At 39.8% G+C, this 16,145-nt stretch overlaps 1 protein-coding gene across 2 annotated transcripts in view; it reads right to left on the bottom strand.

Annotated features, from left to right (window-relative positions):
* The window catches only part of PPP2R2A (protein phosphatase 2 regulatory subunit Balpha), an 80,930-nt gene extending 65,151 nt beyond the window's left edge, over nt 1-15,779 (bottom strand). Inside the window, exons 1-2 of one of the 2 annotated variants that reach the window (XM_065946425.1) lie at nt 15,493-15,779; nt 13,583-13,657 (exon numbers count right to left, since the gene is read on the bottom strand). In XM_065946425.1, the coding sequence (XP_065802497.1) occupies nt 13,583-13,657; nt 15,493-15,499 (82 nt within the window). In that variant the 5' untranslated portion in view covers nt 15,500-15,779. The remainder of the gene's footprint in view (nt 1-13,582; nt 13,658-15,492) is intronic. The other variant, XM_065946424.1, reaches the window with a different exon arrangement.
* Between the last annotated feature and the right edge of the window lie 366 nt (nt 15,780-16,145).

Below are 16,145 nucleotides of genomic sequence, written 5' to 3'. Positions count from 1 at the left end.
TTAAATCTAAAGTGATGAACATGCTGCATTAATTAAAAAACATCCAAATATTAAATATTTCTGCAATAATAAATGTGAAAGTTGTGACAGTATATCTGGGACACAGAACCTAGGAGAATAGGTAAGAGAGAGAAATGTTTATACCGTACACCTCCTGTACTGTGTGGATTTACCATTGTATATGTCTATGTGCATGCAGTGGTGGTGGGAGGTGTTAATATTAAATCCTGGTTAGTAAAACACAAGAATAATTGTCTTACATTTGGTTTGTAAAAAAGATATGCAAATCAGATTTGGTTATTACAGTAGGGAAAGTCAGATGAGGTTCAAGGAACTACCAGTCTTCCCTGAGACCCGGGTTTGATCCCTGGGTCAGGAACAGTCCCTGGAGGAGGGCAAGGCAACCCACTCCAGTGTTCTTGCCTGGAGAACCCCCGACCCAGGGATCGAACAGTAGATGTGCTGTGTGTATGAGAAGTACTGCAGAATCAAAGTTTTTTCTTTTGTGAATGGGAATTTTTTATTGGCTCTAGAAACTTTTTAAGGAAGAGAATCCTACTTTGTCTCTGTTAATTTTTTAGTTTATTTACAATTATTATGTTTCAATTTAGTGTACATTATAGCAGTTATTACTAAATTTATAGAATTTTGTGACCATCATCACTTTTCTAATTCCAGAATGCTTCCATCATCCCTTAGAGAAATGCTGTACCTACTGGTAGCCACTTCCCTTTCTCCCATCCTTCAAAGCCCTAGCAACCACTAATTTATTTTCTGTCTCAACGTATTTGTCTATTCTGGACATTACGTAAACACAGAACCATGTTACATGTGGGTTCTGTGACTGCTTCTTCACTTGTTTTCAAAGTTCATCCACACTGCCGCATGTACCAGTCCTTCGTTCCTTTCTATGGCTATACAATGTTCCAGCGTGGCTACAAACTAAAAGATGCTTGCTCCTTGGAAGGAAAGCTATGACAAACCTAGACACACATTAAAAAGCAGAAACCTCACATCACTTCGTCGACAAAGGTCAGTATAGTCAAAGCTATGGTTCTTCCAGTAGTCATGTATGGATGTGAGAGTTGGACCATAAAGGCTGAGCACCAAAGAACTCATGCTCTCAAACCATGGTGCTGGAGAAAACTCTCAAGAGTCCCCTGGACTGCAAGGAGAGAGCAAACCAGTCAATCCTAAAGGAAATCAATCCTAAATATTCATTGGAAGGACTGATATTGATTTACTACCTGATGCGTAGTATTTGGCTACCTGATGCGAAGAGCCAACTCACTGGAAAGGACAGACTGAAGGCAAAAGGAAAAAGGGGTGGGGCAGAGGATGGATGGTTAGATACGATCACCGACTCAAAGGACATGAATCCAAAGAAACTCTGGGAGATAGCAGAGGACAGAGGAGCCTAGTGTGCTGCAGTTCATGGGGTCCCAAAGAGTCGAACACAACTTAGCGACTGAACAACAAAAATCCTGTGTTAGTTTGCGGGGGCCACCATGACAAAATACCACAGGTGGCTCCAACGACAGAAATTTACTATCTCATAGCTACTGAACACCAACAATGACAAAGGCTACATCACCTTTTCTTTATGCATCACCAGTTGGCAGATACCAGCTCTGTTTCCACTTTTTGGCTATTCAGAACAATGTTGCTATAAATATTCATGTACAAGTTTTGTGGACACAAGTTTTCAATTCCCTGAGGTATATACATAGGAGTAGAATTGCTGGGTTATAGCAAATCGGTGTTTAACTTTTTAAGGAGCTGCCAAAATTTCAAATGAAGGTTTTGAAACATAGGATACAAAGGAAAGAGACTAAAGGGCATGTAAACTACCACAAACATCTGTCTGGAGAAATCTTCAGTTTTATTCATTAGTAAATCCAACTCACAACCATTTGTAACCACAAAGACATAGTTACGTCTTAAAAAAGACTTGAGATAATTGTGATTTTTTTTAAACAACTAAGTATTGTACTAAACACCATCTCAGTATCAGGCAGAGTAACCTCAACCTGGAACGTGGGAAATAATTTACTACTCACACCCCAGCATTATCTATAGAACTTTTACATAGGGTTAGTCAAGGATCTCCTGGTAATATGAACAAGTTAATACCAAAGGCCACAGTGTATTATGGAGAATGCTTACTGTAATAAAACTGACCTCTCTTAATACCTAAAGTGATGGAACCATGTCTTCGATTTCCCTCACATTCTCCAAAATACTGGGCACTCAACAAATACTTTTTGACTGGTGGATGAATAATTAGGGTCTCACCAGAGCACTACTCCCTATGAGAACCAGTGATTTAGATTTAAATAGTATTTTTTAAAAGTGAACCACGGAGAAGCAACATGGGAGCCTTAAAGGCAGACAGAATAGTTTTTCTGACTAACTGATAATCTTAGATTAACATTTCTCAACTTCTTTCAGCTTCAGTGTCCTTCTGTACAAAATGACTATATCTACCTCAAAGGCTTGTTAAGAAATGCAACCTTGGTCATTCCTTATCTACAATTTCATTACAAAGAAATGCAATGTAGTTATCAAATTTTCCTATTATGCTGAAGACTTTGCCTAATTAAAATACACACAAAACAATGTACTGTCTTTATTGTTTTACAGTAATGAAATGTGACATAAAATCCATGGGATTTTCTACTTTTAACCAGAAACTGCAAAACAAATAAAGTGAAACTCTGGTCAAAAATGTAGATTTTGCTTAATCTTATCCTGAAATGGCCGACAAAATAACCCAGTTCTTGTCCCCAAACTGTTAATCTGGGATAATAGACTTGTATCACAGCAGTAACAACCTGTATTTTTCAATATTCTCTAATCTGACACTTCCATTTTCTGCTTAGGGCTCCTCCTGTCTACCTCCAACCACTTACAGAAAGTTGAGGACGCCCCTCCCCACAGAACCCCAGGTCTATCTATAAAGAGGTTGGCAGCACACAACAGCTAAGGGGTGGAAACCACCCAAATGTCTGTCAAAGATGAATGAAAACAAACTGTGGGAGACACACACAGGGAATGTGCTTCAGCCTTGAAAAGGAAGGAGATCCTGCCATAAGCTACAGCATGGGTGAGCCCTGAGGACGTGAAATAAGCCAGTCTCGAAAAAACAAATACTATGATTCCACTGGCATAAAGTATTTGAAGTAGTCAAATTCACAGAAAGTAGCCTGATGGATACAGGAGTGAGGGGAGCAGAGAATGGAGAGATGTTTCAAGGGTCCAGTATCTGTTTTGCAGATGAAGTAGTTCTGGAAACCTGCTTCACAATAATGTGAATACAGTTGGCACCACTGAACTGTACCTTTAAAAATGGCTACAATAGTAAACTTGTGGACTTTTTTTACAGTGCAAAATACATAAAAATATCAAGGTGCTAAAAAAAACTTAAAAGAAGTTTTGCTGCTAAGAAAAAAATAATTCTCCTTTCAAGCAAAGAAAGAAGACCAGGAGCCATCCCTTCTCTACTACCAAGTCTGATAATAATCATTTTTAATGCTGCATCCCTAGGAAAGGACTTTGACAAGAATTACTGATTGCTTACCACAGCTTGTTTTCTTGAAATACAGCCTTCTCAATCTATTAGCCAATAGCAAATATTAAAGATTCCGCTTATGCTATTTTAAAAACACACCTACTTCAGGCCCACAAGACTCTCACCTTGAGATAAACTGGGCAGAGTGGGGAGGTGGGAGGTGTGTGTGCATGCATGTTTAACACCAAAAAGGTTGTTTCCACTTTCACAAAGCAGACCTGAAATTCTACAATGGCAAGTTCTAAAAGGTAACATTGTTTCAGAAGTCCAAATAATTTAAAAAATGTTCCCACCAATCCCTTTTTAATATATTGAGGAAAATTTAGATACCTTCTGAATGAAGTATAAACAAGTAATCAAGTAAAAAATCCAATATATCCTCTAATATTTTTATCCACTGTTAAAGAGACAACAGTTTTTCAATTAAAAAAAATTAAGATGAGACTACACTAAAGCTGTCAAGTCCAATATCTTAGAAGATTCATCCCTCTAAAATTATATCAGGAGAGTAACTACTAAAAAGATTCCTAAGAATAATCCTCTTAATAGGCTTATTAAAAACTATCATTCTCATATAAAATATCCTTGACTCCTCCAAATTAACCATATAGGCAAATTAGACACAGACAGATTTTTAGATTAAAGCAGGGGTTCTTAAACAGGGTCACTGGTCCATGAGTCCCCTCAAACTGGACAAAAGAGATCATTCAAGGACATCGGAAAAGAAAATTCCAGTCAATATGTGAGCATTCAGAGAGAAAGTCAACATACAGAAACTAAAATTACAAAAGTCTGACCATGGGACAGTGTACACAGAAGCACTCAATAATAAATTGCCAAGAATTCCACATATGTCACAGGCAAAGATCTAGATGACATTTTAATCAACTACAGTTAACATTAAAAATGTCCATATTAGTAAAAAGTTAATTGGTTTTTTTTTAAATAAACTTGGTGTTTAAACATGGATGGAAAACTAGTAAAGCTTTAAAAGGTTTTAAAAGTCATACACAGGTTGACAAATTTTTTAAAAGGATAGAAAAATAGCCATGAAAATACTGAAAATACTAAGGAATAAATAGTTGAGACTGCATTCTTAGAACGGAAAACTCAGCAACTATTTAAAAATAGGATTATGTTGTACTTTAAAGCAGAATTTAAAGAACACTGTTCCTTCTCCTTTCCTTTCCCTTAAGAATTGAGAAATAGTTACCATGCCAATTCTGTGTAGCTCTCACAAGGGGAGAAAAAAAAACCACATAAAACTGCTACATGTTGGGTTCAAAATAAAACACGGTGGCAAGGGGGCACCAACTCATTTCTAATGACCAGGCAGCCAACCCAGAAACGGCAGCAGACTAGGCATTAAGGAATTTTTAATCCTACATTAAGTATTGATGATAGTGGACCCCATCAGAGATAGTGACAAAACCCCTAAAAAACTTTAGGCATATTTAATGTGGTACCTAAAGAACAGAAAGGGAGTAAGCTGAAACAATCTGAAGTTAAAGGAAAGCTTTAAACATTCACGCACAAAAGCAGCACTTTATGATTCTTTCTGTTTGTTCACTTATCTTGTAGTTCAGGAGACTCAGCTAAAGCAAAGGTACAATGAAATTAACAGACTAAACCCACAGTTGTAAGCTATTTCTGGATAGCAGGATTTCCTTACACCATTAAAATCTGAGGACCCCCCAAAGGCTTTTTAAAATATTTATTCATTTAAAAATGTATTAAGCAGCCCTACACATTAACAAAGAAGTTACAAAAAGAAAAAGACTATCTCCCCTCCCTCCAAAATTAGTGTGAAGAATGGCATTTACATTGCTGCAAATCTTTTCAATGTCTCACTTAACAAAAGATGCTGAGATTCTCTCAACTGCTTCTGCATTCAACATACTACATCATGTTGTCTAAGTTAAACATATGAAGAAATCCAGTCTTACTCAGGTATGTGGTTGGGAAGGCAGGAACCATTTCCAGGATTTTCAGGTAGTTACAGATATCCCTTTGATACTATCGCAAAACTCAACATGTGACAGTTTCTTAAAGGTTTGTGGAATCTGAAATCATTACCAGTTGTCTGTTATATTAAAATCCAGCCTGCAAGTTGCAACGTCTGAGGCCATGTGCTCGACTACTGAAGCCAGTATGCCTCAGGCTGGTGCTCCAATACAAGAGAAGCTACCACAATGAGAAGCCCATGCATCGCAACTAGAGTAGCCCCTGCTCACCACAAAAGCCCAAGCAGCAACAAAGACCCAGCAGAGCCAAAATTCAACAAATAAATAAATAAAATTACATACATTAAAAAAAACCTAATGCTCTTACACTTCAACTTATGCATAATTCTTTAACATCACAGGCATTGGCCATTTGAAAAATAGTGATTCAGTTATGCAGATCTTCCAAACGTTGACACATTTCATTACACGGTATCAAAAATCACTGTCATTAATATTACTACTGATCTCATCTAAAATATCTGTAAGCATTCACAAGTTATCAAGTTCAGGAGATGCATGTTTTCCAATACTTTCTGAGTTTTGCTTGGAAACTCAAATTTTATCAAGAGCAACAAACACTGTCCACTGCAATGACAGATTCACTGTTCATTTGTGAAAATGTCTGACAAATATTTAAGTCTGAATAGCTTGTCAGTATGGGGGCTTCCCTGTTGGCTCAGATGGTAAAGAATCTGACTCCAATGCAAGAGACACAGGAGATGTGGGTTCAATTCCTGGGTCAGGAAGATCCCCTGGAGAAGGGCACGGCAATCCACTCTAGTATTCTTGCCTGCAGAATTCCATGGACAGAGAAACTGGGTGGGCTACAGCCCATGGAGTCAGAGTCAGACATGCCTGAGCAACTAACACACACATAGCTCTTTCTAGTAAAAATAATGTCCCCCAAAAGCAGCTAGTCAGCTCATCTTGAAACTCAAATAACTGCACTAACGCTTTTCCTCCCACCACTGTCCTCCGGCTTACACTTCAGGTGCACTTTCCATCCTGTTACACAGAATGTCAACACGTGTACTCAAGAATCAAGACTTTCAATAGTAGAGACTTGACAAAATCCATTTTTACTGCTTCATCAAAGACATTCTTAAGTAAAGCGAGCATCTTCAAAAGGCTGATACATGGCAATTAAGGTGACCGTGGGGGTGCTGGTACCACCCTTTGGTGCCAAGGCCTTAACACATGCCAAGGAGTCAGCAGATCGACCCACCACTGCTTGTGTATCGTTGGTGCAAGCGTCAACATAATGCAAAAGGCAAACAGTGTCTTAGTATGATTACGAAAACAGTTTCAATTTCAGAGATCTTTAGAAAGAGAGGCTGCCAAACCACACCTCAAAATGGAATAAATAACCGCTGTTTTGACAATGCACCAATGTACAAGGACATACATTACATGTCCTAGCATAAGAATTCCATTTGCAGAAAATTCAGTAAATCTCCAAGTTGGATTTAATTACTTCAGAACAATAATCTACTAGGCATTACAAATTAACTCTAAACCAGTCACATTCCAACAACCTCAAACACCTTCACCTTAACTAAAAGGAGTTCAAGTTTTTAAGTAAATAAACTTACGTTAGGGAAATCTAAAGTTTTGAGGTGAGAATCCTAGCACCACCACCTGCTTAAGGACACAGTTAGTAAATTAACCTTTCCGGCCTGTTTCCTGTCTCTGTGGGAAAACAGCAGCATCTATGTATTTCACAGACTAATAATATATATAAAGCACTGAAACAACACCTGGCACATAATTAAGAGATCTAATTTATATATGACCAGGCCTTTACTTCTCTTTCCTTCTACTAAGAGAGCAAGTTGCAGACCTGTGATTACTCAATTTTAATTTCCATTATCACCCAAGAGAAGGGAAAAAAGATGACAGTTGAGGGCATTAGTTAAAATATCTATTTCCAACCCTTTCATTTTCCTATTTAACAACATAAGAAGCTTAAAATTAAGTTTACCTTTCTCCCTGCAACTCAACTAAACTAGGGAAATACAGATGTATAAATACAAATTATATGGCAATCTTTTTTTTTAAACTGATTTAATAAAATTCTTTGCTTCAATCTCTTATCATTCTGCTTATTCCACAATTCTCAAGAATTTTAAAGTGTAGTTCACTAAAAGAGAGTACTGAGAAATACCTGTGTCATTTTTGTTTTATTTTAGTAGTCTGAGACAGTCAACACCATTATTTCGTTTTTCCTTTTTTAAACCAATAAAGGAGTATGAAAAAACTCCTTAGTACCTTAGGAGAAAACAAGGATCCTGCCTACTACTAGTGAGAAATAGTCATCCATGTTGTTTAACGAGCAAAGTGACATTACTTTATGTGATGGCACTGTATTAGTACCAGACTTCTGTCAGCAGTAATGCTAGTGTCAAGGGAAAGAAGTTGTCACGTGTGTTACAAAGTGAAAATATTAAGACCTTTGCCGTGAGTCATTAAGTTCTGGAATACAATCAATGTGCCAATACTCTAAAATATGCAAAAAACTAGGTTCTACTAGTTTTTTCTACTAACTGACCCTAGTGCCTGAATCTAACATGGATAAGTTTTGTTATACTATAGCACTGAAGATGCTGAATGGATTTTAAACTGTGAAATTCTGTGATGCCCCAAAGATTGTTTCTCAAATTTTATTTACTTCATTACTTGGGGATTATTTAGACTCTCCCACTGCAAATTTTTTTTCCCAAGAACTAGTCCACAAGTCTAAGTCCAAAAATAAACAGGAAGTAGTGTTGAAAAGATGCAATGCAAAAAAAAAAAAAAAAGATGGCAATACATTTGTATCCAAGTTTCACTGGCTCATGTAGGAAAATCATACCCTAAAATCATACCCTATGAAAGAAAGTTTAAGATGGTCAAATTTGGAGATAAGAAAAATTACACTTACATTAATGAAAATAATAAAAATTCAGTATTTAATATTCAATATTAAATAGTGAAAATTTGCATTAAAAAATTAAAATAACCATATTGGTTAAATTCTTATTTTTTTTTACTCAAAATTACACACTTCAGATTGCCCACATGTATCTGAATTTTTAACAATCCTATGTTCACAAGTTAAATTTGAACAAATTAATGAATTATGAGAATTGTCACTGCAAAAAATCATTAGGAAAAATTTCTTACTGTTTCACATTAAAATGATGAACTTGATTTTCAAGTTTGTTGAATCTAGATTTTAAAAACAAAACCAATGATATTTCTGCTACTAAATAATAAGAGCTGGGAAGGAGTCAAGAGATCCACAGCACCAGCCACATGTCGATGTTGAGTGATGGGAGTTCATTACACTATTCCACCTACTTCCTGTAATGTTCAAAATCTCCACAATGAAGTTTTTTTAAAAATCATTTTAAAAGAACTAGGCAAATTATAAAACAGGCAATCATTAGCTTCAGGAAAAATAAAGGAATGCACAAAAAGTGAGCAACATCACAGAGCAGTGTTGGCTCAGGAATGAATTATTTGCATCCTCATTACAATGCAAGCACTGATTTCTAATCTGACCATAACATGTGATGTAGCACTGGGGCATGGGGACAAGCACATCAACAGCTAAATCTTCTACCAGGGAAGGAAGTCAATCGGAAATGTTTAAAATCAACAAGAAAGAGAAATGTCATTTTATTTATCAAACAAAATGTAATTAAGCCCAACGGAATACAGCTAGAAGAAGAGTTCAATGTAACTGCCCTTACGAGAGGGACTAGAGAGGATATGAGACAGTGTGGAAGGGACTGTTGTTTTTCATTCTAAACCCTTCAGTACAGTATTGGATTTTTGAGAAATTTTTTACTGTGAAAGCTACCAAATACAGAAAATTAAAATGAATCAGTTATTACAAACATCTGTACAACCACCATCCAGGTCAATTCACCATCCCATTTATACACATTCGTTGATTCCACTCATAGAGTTCAAACACACACACACCGTTTTCTCACTTTGTAAGTTTTTAGTTGCCTTTAAACACAACTGCCCAGTCTCCTACTGTCCCTTACTCACCATAAATGTTCAAGTAATAACAAGAGCTAAACCCTTATTATGTGCCGGGTTTCTTTTCTAGGAGTATTAGCTTATTTAATCATCAAAACAACTTCATAGGACACATTTTACTGTCATCCTCGTTTCACACAAGGAAAAACAGGTACAAAGGTGCTCAGGTACTTGCCCAGGACCACACGGCTATCAAGCAACTGGGCAGTATTCCAACCACGCAGCCCAGCACTGGAGTCTGTGCTCAAACTACTGTCTCATAAGAGAACAGCCATCAACCAAGGAAAAACTTAAGCTGAAGATACGGTAAAATGCAGCTAAAGCTACCATGAAGGCTAAAATAAAAACTACATGACATGAGACTACGTGAGTGGTAGGGGTTTTAGTGCCTCATCCTTCTCCAAGACAAGCAGCTACATCACAGGTAAACGACTTGAAGGGCCTAAAGAGCACAGGGCACGGAATAAGTACCCCAACACTGGCTGTAAACGTCCAAGGGCCTACTTGGAGAAAGGACAATAAGAGTATATGATCAAATGCCCAAATTCTGTCTCAGTTCTGAAATGTGACAGTCGCCCAGTCGTGTCTGACTCTTAGCGACCCCATAGACTGTGGTCCTCCAGGCTCCTCCGTCCAGGGGATTCTCCAGGCAAGAATACTGGAGTGGGTAGCCATTCGCTTCTCCAGGGGAATCATCCCAACCCAGGGATCGAACCTGGGTCCCCCGCATTGCAGGTAGATTCTTTACCATATGACCCATCAGGGAAGTCCCCCTGAAATGTTCTGAAATGTACTTAAGGAAAAATCCTGAGTCCTGAGTAACCAAGACCTCTGTTGTCTTCTTTTTAAATGAAGGCCCCCAGAGAATCCAACATCTCAACCAACTTAACTTACCAGTAGTAACAATATGAGGCTGTCTCTTTCCTAAGACATCTTTGAGAATTAATAAGATTAGAGGACCAGAAACAACAGCAATCACCTAATCCAGTTCTGTTTTCTTAAGGCTAAGCATACTGGAACCCAGAGTGACATATACTAGCCTGTTACTAGGATAGAAACTCACGGTCTCCTCACTTCTTCCTATTATACGGCTATATATGTATCATCAATCCACTTAGAAAGCTGCCAAGTAAAAAGTATGTCTCAATCATCGTATCTTTCACCCATATTTGTCCTCCTTCATAACCCCATAACAGTACATTTGTATCCCTCCATTCAATAAACACTGAACACCTACCGGGTTCCAGGCTTTGTTCGAAGCACAGCAGTTTTTATGTAGAAAGTCCCACATAGAGGACAAAGATACAGCAGTCCTGCACTAAGCTTACAGTGCAACAGTGAAGGTTGGGGGTACTAAATACTATAGATACAAAGTGCTAAGAAGGAAGATTTTAAATATTTCTGGAAAAGTGAGATGAGTATAAGGGTTACAGACGTGACTTGAAGGATGAATATGATTCTGGTAGGGGAAGAGTGGGAGGAGTGTCAGGCATTCCATGGGAAGAAGCGCGAAAAACGAAAACAAAACTAAGACCTCAAAATAAGAATGTACAGGACTTGCCTGAAGAACAGTATCCATTCACCTGGACAGTAAAACACACTGGCAAAGAAGCTTAAAGAAGTAGGAGTCATACTGGCGAGAAGTCTCATCTCACATTCTACGCTAAAATATCTGAAGGTAATTCATAATCCTGTGGATACAGTGACCACTAAAAATGTCTAAGGAAAATAAACTTGGGCAGCATTTAAGATTAACTTAGAAGCAAAACATTTAACAAGAAGCAAGGAATCATTTAGGAAGTTACAGCAATCCTGATGAGAAATACTGAGAACCTTAACCAAGGTGAAAGTGGGCACGGAAAGAAGATTAAAGCATTACAGAGGTGAAAAGGGTATGCCATGACAGCTGACTGTGTGTAGGAGGAAAAGACAATTTGGAGCCTTTGATGGAAAAGAACTTGGGATGTATCGTTAGCAGAAAGCAGGCAAGCCAAAGACTGACCCAGATGTAATCATTTACAGATCACACTCTGAAGCCAGGGGGAAATGTATTAATCTTATTTTATTTCAGAAAAATAAACCTTTTCTTAGTAAAATAAACATATCAGACTATAGTATGCAAACTATAGTATGCAAAAATACCCAAATTAAAGCTTGAAAACTGAGTGTTTTTTATACTTACTACATTTGTATGGACACAGGTACTAGAATAAATCATGTTTTTATTAAAATAATACATACCACACTTCGGCATGTTAAAATGCCAAGAGTGTACTGTGTGTTAAAAGTAATACTTAACAACCTCAGACGAAAATTATGTAATGAATCAGTAGCAAAATGCAGCTAAGTATTAGCAGAAGAAAACTCTTACTGATCCATCATATATGTCACAAACTATCATTTGGTTCAGTTAGGTTAACTTTGAAATCATCAATCTCTTCTGATTAAATAAAATTCATGTGGCCTTTGCCTGTTTAACAAGCAAACTATGAACTCCTTCAGGGCAGGGTTTAAATTCTAGACACACTGGACCCCTAGTATGTTTAGCAGGCCCCCAGCAGATCTCTGATAAAGGGAATAAATGGAAATCAACAAAGGAATGTTTTTCAAGGATCCAGCACTTTCATAACTTGGTGTGTATTACACAACAGCACAGAACTAATGATCCAATATTTGAGTGCCTACTGTTCAACAGGTAATGGAGTTACAAAATGAGTAACACATGACTCCTCCCTTGAACTTAGGATTTCTTTCTCTGAACAAGCTGGACGCCACAGGCTTCACCAGACAACCTTGATTTGCACTATTTCTATGACCAGCAGTGAGTCTCAACTCCTTTAAGCTTCCAGTTTCTCATCTGCAAAACGGATGAGGATTCAAGAGAAAGAAACGTGACAGACCTGTCTCAAGTGCCACGGAAGCCAGCTGGCTCCCCGACAGGACTCCACAAGCTCTGAGCAGGTATTTAATCGGAATGACACTGACACAAGCAAACCCAAGCATTCATCTGGCTCAACACAGGCCATCACCCTAGCATCACCCGGAAAACTGTCAGAACAAACAGAACACTGACAGGAGGTCAGAAACAGGATCTTATCATGAGGACAACACAATCTAGAGAATTTATAAATTTTCACTAAACAAATTTCTGAAAATTAAAAGTACCTATCTTATCTGAGTTTTAGACAATTCCTACTGTAATTCAAGACACAGAATACTATTAAAATTCATACCTTAATATTTCTAACAATGATGTAATACAACTACTTTATGAAAAATGTCTCCTCCATCTAAGACCATCTCAAATGCCATCAAAAATCAAAAATCTTGAAGTTTCAAAATTTGAGAATTCTGAAATATGCTAATAAACAAATCTGGGGGAAAAATAAATACTTAAGCAATTCAACTGATCAAATCCAGTTTCTAAGAATACAGAAGACATGTTCTATATCCATTACACTTGTCTTTTCTTATCCACCTAAATTAACCTTTAAAAGACAATTAAAGGCATCATTAGAGCCAGCACTTCTTCACAGAATACGCCAATTTCAACACCACACTCTCAAAGTAGGCAAGTAAAAAAAAAAACAAAACTAAAAACCCCACTTAAAAATGAAAGATGCTATCTCTAAAAATACGGTGCATAACCATGAAAATGTATCACCATTTATTGGTACACGAAATTTACACAGCAAAGACACCTTTACCATATGGACCTTAGATTCTTCTTATGACAGTTTTATATACATCATTATCTAGTGCTACTCATTTTAATCAGGAAATAAATAATAAAACACAGCATAAACAATAAAATATTTTAAGACTACCTTTTAAAACTGTTCTCCCACTGCTTGGACAACAAACATAAAACGTCCTTAAACTAATACAGACTCAGCTGCTAGGAAGTCCTTCAGCAACCGAGATTTTGAAAAGATTCTATATCCAAATTCTGCATTATCAAAAGCTCTCTTACCTTCTGCTACATCATCATCTACTGCTCCTTTCACCTGAGAAAAACACCACTGAATATCATTCCCTCCTCCAGCTCCTGCAAAAAGAAAACATACCAATTAAAACTGAGTTCTGTTCATGTTTACTCTCGTAAACACAGCGATGGTATCCACGGTCGGCATGAGACCAACCGCCTGGCAGTTCCCACAGATACAACCACCACCCCAGAGCACTAATTTGGAAAAAGGTTAGTCCCCAATAGTTGGTATAGTGTTCAAAAGAGAGATTCCAGGTCTGAAATATTTATCGTCCATGTACTATCATCACCCCTGTATACGAGTGCAGAACTTTCCTTCCAGTTTTCCTTCCCCTCAAATACAGTAAAAGCCTCACTTCAAGCAAGACCTACCAGAAAAACGTAAATACCAAAAGTCAGAGTTTTTCTTTAAGGGTACAAAAGCCTGGAGAAGAGTTAATAAGGTTAAGCTACCATAAAACACGGAACGAAGAGAAAACTTCAGGAACATTACTGCCTGGGTGAGGAGCAGTGATTCATATGAACCCTATCACCACAGGCGCACATACAGCAAACACAACCTCACCACCCATTTCTTTGCAGTTCATTACCAGCAAATCACTGGCTCCAGACTGAGAGGAAGAGAAACTGAATTGAATGCTCCTGAAGGGACGGCCACAGGAAGCTTGTTTCGCCTCCCCTTCACCTAATCCCTCAGAAGCCCAAGGACCTTGCAAAGAATGAATTCTGCTCATTTGTCATCATCTTGTGCAAAACAAAACAACTGTAATTTCACATAATTATTCAACGAGGCCAAAAAGCAACTTATTCACAGCAAACCCTAAGCCGATCCAACGTGTTAACTTTTTTACAGGTTTAGTGATCTGTCTAAATATTGATGCAAGCACAGAAAACGGGTTTAGTCCCTGAATGTTTCTATTCCACTTTCAAGCACGGAGGAAAATGTCCTGCATCTATCAAGACACTGGATCGAGATCTAGAATTGATTCTACTACATGAAGGACGATATTCAGCAACATCAAAATGTACAAAAATAATCCTCGAAGCAATTGCCTTTCTCCCCCTTCACCTCCATTCCTTGCTAAATATTCCAACCTGGTTTTCTCTCTGCATCTTTTCCCCCCTCCAAGCTTTTACCTAAATCTCTCCTCCGTTGGCTATTTATATCTCTGAACTCCACAACTATTTTAACTAACTCCATGAAACCCTTTTGGGAAAAGGACATCTGCACAAAAGCTAACATGCAAAACGTAAGTTTAAATTACATTTTTCACACAACTTGCTGTATTAGAGGCCTTTACATCTTTGGATGTAAAGGGTAAGAAACCAAAGGGAGAATGGTTCCAGACTCCCCAAAAAATTCAGGCTTAATCTCAAAAACATACGTACCCACAGTGGAAAGAAATACACTATGTCCCCATTGTATTTTAACTTGTAAAGCACTCTGCCTTCTCGGTGCAAAATAGATTTATTTGTAGAAACACCGGAGAAGGCTTGCAGAAGGGAGAAAAATAGGAATTACCGGAAGGAAGAGCCGCAAAAAAGCCCCCCGGGGGGGCGCGGGGGCGGAGGTTTCTCCCGGCTCCCAGGCCGCAGGGACAAATCGGCGGTCGCCCCCACCCCGCCCCACCCACGCCTTACCCCTCGGCTCGCCGGCACACACCCCACCCCCACCCGTGCCCAGGCGCCAGCCCTCATTTTAAAAGCCACTACGATGCCACAGCGACCACTCGCCTCCCCAGAACCCTCCCCACCCCCACCCCACCCGACCAATTCCCTGAAATCCGAGGGGCGCCCCGTGGCTCTCCGACAGGCGCAGGCGGTCGCTAGGGGGTGATGGAGGGAGGAGGAAGGAAGCGGTGCCTTGTCAGTGGAGAGGGTGATTTCTCCTTTACCTGCCATGTTGCGCTGCAAATGGTGACCCGGCTGGGTTCCTCGGGGTCTCCGCTTCCTGAACTCACCCCCCTCACCTGGGGATGGGGGGGTAGAGAGGGCGGATGGCGGCGGATGGCACCTGTGGGGGGAGGGGGCAGGGGTCGGGGGAGAAGGAAGGAGGGGCGGGCAGACCAGGCGGCGGGATGGTGGATTTCACTCAGGGGCTTCCCCACTCTTGCTCCTTCTCCAGCGGCGGCGGCGGCGGCGGCGGCGGCTACGACAGCGACGGCGGCGGCAGCGGCAGGGCAGGCGACTCCACTTTCAAAATGGCGCCGGCTGGCCTGGCCAGTGACGTCACCCGGAGGGCGGAGCCGCCGGGCTGGGCCGGAGGGGCGGGGCGGGGCTGTGGAGGGGAGCGGAGGGGGAGGGGCGGGGGAGCTGCCCGGCGGGCTCCTGGCCCCGCCCCTTCCCGCCCCGCCCGGCCCCGCTCCGCCCGCTGCGTCCCAGCTGGCCTGGCCCGAGCGTTTCTGGTCCATGGCTGTAACCCCTACTGTGCTCGCTCTGTCGGTCCCGGTCCGAGGTCCTGCTGCGGTTCGGCGCCCACGCCTTCGCGCCAGTGCCTGCACTCTGGGCAGGCTCAGTGGTCCATTTAACGTGCTCGCTCCTAAGAGTT

Source organism: Muntiacus reevesi, chromosome 10, assembly GCF_963930625.1.
Source record: "Muntiacus reevesi chromosome 10, mMunRee1.1, whole genome shotgun sequence".
In the NCBI taxonomy this organism is placed as follows: Eukaryota; Metazoa; Chordata; class Mammalia; order Artiodactyla; family Cervidae; genus Muntiacus; species Muntiacus reevesi.
The sequence above is the reverse complement of the archived record's forward strand: the minus strand, read 5'-3'. Positions and strand labels throughout refer to the sequence as shown.